Source organism: Etheostoma cragini, chromosome 17 (genome assembly GCF_013103735.1).
Source record: "Etheostoma cragini isolate CJK2018 chromosome 17, CSU_Ecrag_1.0, whole genome shotgun sequence".
NCBI classification, from domain to species: domain Eukaryota; kingdom Metazoa; phylum Chordata; class Actinopteri; order Perciformes; family Percidae; genus Etheostoma; species Etheostoma cragini.
Window position 1 is genome coordinate 3769735 of NC_048423.1, and position 4315 is coordinate 3774049.

Sequence of the window (4315 nt, forward strand, 5' to 3'; positions counted from 1 at the left end):
AGTTTTTTTTTTTTTTTACATACCTCTCTGTTTTTGTGGGAAGTTTTTTTTGTTTCCTGAACCCTCCTCTTGTGGGCCGGCCTTGTCGAAAGAGAGGATTGTGGGAGAGTGTGGCATTATGGCGTATTTGGTTAGATAAACATTCCTGTCTCACAATTTTCTAAAGATGATGACTCACATGATGACTCATCTGCTCTTCTTTCCTTACACTTGACACAATTGTTTTAATTTCTCAGTATCCTAAACTAACCTCTTGTTTAAAAAGAAATTGAAAAAAAAACACTTCAGATACAGGCTTGAACACATTTGCCAGTTATTATATATATTATAAAGTATTTGCCGATTCCCCCACAAAGCTTTAAGAGACTCAATTTGCTTCCCTGAGAAGAAAAATTGAACAAGGGAGAGAACGGGAGAGAAAGGAAGAGAGGAACGTAGAGCCAAATATTGGAACTGTGTTCATTTCGCTCTGTGGTCGACTTCAAAGGGACGAGCGGGGCCAATGAAGAGAGCGCAGACCTTTCAGGACAAACACACTGGGCCCAGCGTGACACACACACACACACACACACACACACACACACACATCCTGACTGCTGCAATTTGACTCAATGAGGGGGGGATATTTATTTTTAATAAAGCCACACTTATTTTGGGAGTGACATTTTACAACATTGCTTTTATTCTCGAATCAATAGGCGGTTAAATATTGATAGAGGGGTGAAGTTGCCTACACGCCACAGAAGTTGCACACTGTGTTTGAATTCTGTCTGGGAGAGAGTGGATTTTTTTTAAATATGAAACGATGGAGGGTTTTCGAGGGGGACACATTCTCTCACACTGTGCTGAGGAATAGCTGGAGATTTCCAGCCTTTCCTTTAGCTGTTGGACAGTGCGGAAAATCTACAGAGACACTTTTTTTGTCAGTTTTAGATGTTTCTGTATTAGAACATGTTTTAGTCTGATTTAAAATGATGCATGTTGTTGCATTGGTGCTGTGTGCAACAACACAAAGTTGAATCTATTTTAATCTAAAGTAAATACTAGTTGTCCTGTTTTGACATGATGTACACAGATGCTGGATTGTTGTGTAAATTGTACAACAAGGAAGTAAACAAACAATCTTTTGTAAAGATGCAATTGTTTACGCACTGCAGTGTTTGGGGGTGAGTTTTGGGGGTGAGGGAGGGAAGAGTGCTGCCCCGGTGTTATGAATGTGGAGCCAAGGGCGCCAGGCGGATATTTGAGCCCCAGGGGGAGCGAGCGCCCTCCCCTCCAGGCAGAGGCTGAGGGGATTTGGATTGGGGTCCCACCTGGACCCTGCGGGGCCCTGTGGGGGCCCTTCCTGAAAAAGGCCCTGAAGAACTGAGAGACAAGGGTCAGGGCTCACCTGTTTGTTTGTTTGTTTGTTTGTGTGTTTATTTAGCTGAGGAACAAACTGTTTGGCTTTGAGATTACAGTTTATATTTATTTAAATGTTTCTATGAAAAATATTGGACCACAAAAGCTCAGCCACAGCATTTTTTAAATCTTAAACTAAGAAGAAACGAACTTTCAATCAATCTTTATCCAAGATGAGTTACTAAACTTTAACCTAAAAAATTCACGCAAAACTTTAGTATTTTCCAACTTTTTGGGCTAAAATAAAAATGAATAGAATGCTACGTACAATATATCTGTTACCCTTAATCGGCCATGATGAAATTCTTTTTCATCCTAAAACACAATCCTTTTCCTGTGGGAATGGGACTCCTTATGTATCTGTGTGCTGCAGATTAACATGACAATATCCTTCAAGTGTGTTTGCTCGGGTCAACACATCGTCACTGTGCACACACACACACACACACGCACACAACCTGACAGAGTGTTACCACACTGTCCAGCAGGGTAATAAGAAGAGGAACTTTTACCCAACTAGCCGACCAGACCACCTGTCCGTCATGTTGAAGCTCTGTAATCCTTTATTGTGACTCAGTTACTTGATAAAGAGCTGGAAACAAGGGAAGTCATGTCCAAAGGGTTTTATTAGAAGAGCTCAGGAGGCAAATTTCTATTCCTGGAGGATATGAGTTAAGTCTTTGTAAAAATGTTGTCTTAAAAAATAAAATATTTGATCACAAAAAAAAACTGTGAGGTAGTTCATGAGTCTGCTCTGCTGTACAGTCACAAGTTCCTGGCAAGACAAAAAAAACTTTCATCCATGTGACAAATGTCTTGAGGTTTTAGAATAAAAACAGTCCTCAGTGTCTCCTGTTCTGAAGTAGTTTGTTCCTCTGGTGTGGTTGCAGACTGGCAGAAGACGGAGGCCCAGAAGAGACGAGAGCAGCTGTTGCTGGATGAGCTGGTCATACTGGTCAACAAACGAGACGCGCTGGTCAGGGACCTGGACGCCCAGGAGAAACAGTAAGTTACCCACCAGACACAAGTTAAACCCCAGACAAAAGTCAAACCCCAGACACAAGTTAAACCCCAGACACAAGTTAAAGTCCAGACACAAGTTAAACCCCAGACACAAAACAAGTCACAGTCTAAAACCTATAAATATAAAGTCTGGGAATGTCCAGCCCCCTTTGGAGAGTTAGAGCGAGAGCGTCTGCTTCCAATCTTTACATTTCCAGCGGTCCCCCCAGAAATCGTAGACATAGTGAAAACACATGCCCTGCAGTTCCAGGCTGCATGCACGGCAGCAGAACACCTGCATGGGCGGGATCCCTTCCAGATTGGCGGCACTGTCCGCCAACAGGGTGCCAGGCGGGTGAAAGTTCAGAGCTCTGCCCTTGGCGCTAGGCCACTCCACAGGCAGCACCACCACGTTTGCTGTGGCATGTACTGTTGTGTGTATGTGTGTGTGTGTGTGTGTGTGTGTGCGTGCCCCTCCACTCCCAATTCCCCTTACACATCTGACCTTTTGACCTGTGTCCTCCCTCCGCAGGGCCGAGGAGGAGGACGAGCACCTGGAGAGGACGCTGGAGCAGAACAAAGGAAAGATGGTCAAGAAGGAGGAGAAGTGTGTGCTTCAATGATTGTCATTTTCAAAAAAACACAACCAACAAATGTAGCCGATAAAAGAAATGTATCAGCATAATAAGAATGAATAATATAATTAATATTTGATAGTGGCTTTCCTAAATATTTCTATTATTATTATATATGTATTCTAGTTATTGGAATCCTGATGTGGTTGTTGTTTTGGTCAAATTACCCACAGAGGACGAGCCGAGTTCAGAGGTCCTGCGATGCCTTTGCACCCACTTTATACTGACTCAAACTGTCCCACTTATACATTTTTTTAATTGTAATTCTCCTTTTCTTTACAAAGAACGGTACTTGTATGTAACATAAATAAGTAAGAGACAAGAGCAAACCTGTGTGATATTTGCGTGTGCTGATGCAGCAGCAGCCCAGCCGTCTCTGTCTGAATGTGGAGAGCAGTCAGTTTGAGGTACAGCACAACTGGGTTAATGGGGGGGGGGGGCTTTTTTCTTTTCATCATGTTGAGAAGGTAACGTTTCAGTTGGACTTTAAAAAGGAAAAAAAAATTATAATAATATCAGTCTTTTCAAGCTACTTCCTTACTTGACTGTTTCTTTTAATTATTTCATTTTAGAGTTTTTACTTGTAAAATATCTTAAAGGGGGGAACACATTCATAAATCTTAACTTTCCTATTGCTTTTTTTTTTATTGCGTTGGCTTGAAAGCAGTTTACCAAAAGTAAGATCATGTTAAAAAAAACAAAACTTTTGTTGTATATTTTCATGTCTGCTCTGACCAACAGCTTCCAAAATCCTCTTTGTTTTGTCACGATTCATGTCGTCAAAAACTAAAAATATATATATTATTTATTGCCGTTTGTCCACTTAAGCTGCTTGTAAGTACAACTATCACTTTTCATGGGCATTTTGCTCAATAACTTTTGGTTTCTATTTATTGTATTCTGAAGAAGAGAACTAGGCTTCTACGTGCATCACTTAGAGCTCCCCATGTGGGGCGGTTGTCCTTTACGTGTTGAACATTTATCTGTTTATTTATTCCAGTGTCATAACCCAAGTCTTCAATAATAAAGTCCTTATGATTTCATACTCCACAAAGGCCGCGTGTGGCGTATTTGTTTCCATATGTTTTAAAGCTGAATGGATTAAATGTACAAGCGTTTGGCTCAGTTTTATAATTGTTATATATAGTTATATACGAACGACGAATTTTTGTGTCTTTAAAGTCATATTTTAATGTATCTAATTACTCACACATTTCTAAAACTTGTAATCTTCAAAACTTTAAATCAGTGTATTCTTTTTTTTGTTTACCTTTTTA

The 4315-nt window shown here is 40.6% G+C and overlaps 1 protein-coding gene across 7 annotated transcripts in view; it reads left to right on the top strand.

The window, feature by feature from the left end:
* ehbp1 (EH domain binding protein 1) overlaps positions 1-4081 on the top strand; it is a 140957-nt gene extending 136876 nt beyond the window's left edge. For all 7 annotated transcript variants that reach the window (XM_034897842.1, XM_034897843.1, XM_034897844.1 and 4 more), the window contains 2 exons: positions 2292-2406; positions 2936-4081. In XM_034897842.1, coding sequence (XP_034753733.1) covers positions 2292-2406; positions 2936-3026 — 206 coding nt within the window. In that variant the 3' untranslated portion in view covers positions 3027-4081. The remainder of the gene's footprint in view (positions 1-2291; positions 2407-2935) is intronic.
* The last annotated feature ends 234 nt before the right edge of the window (positions 4082-4315 follow it).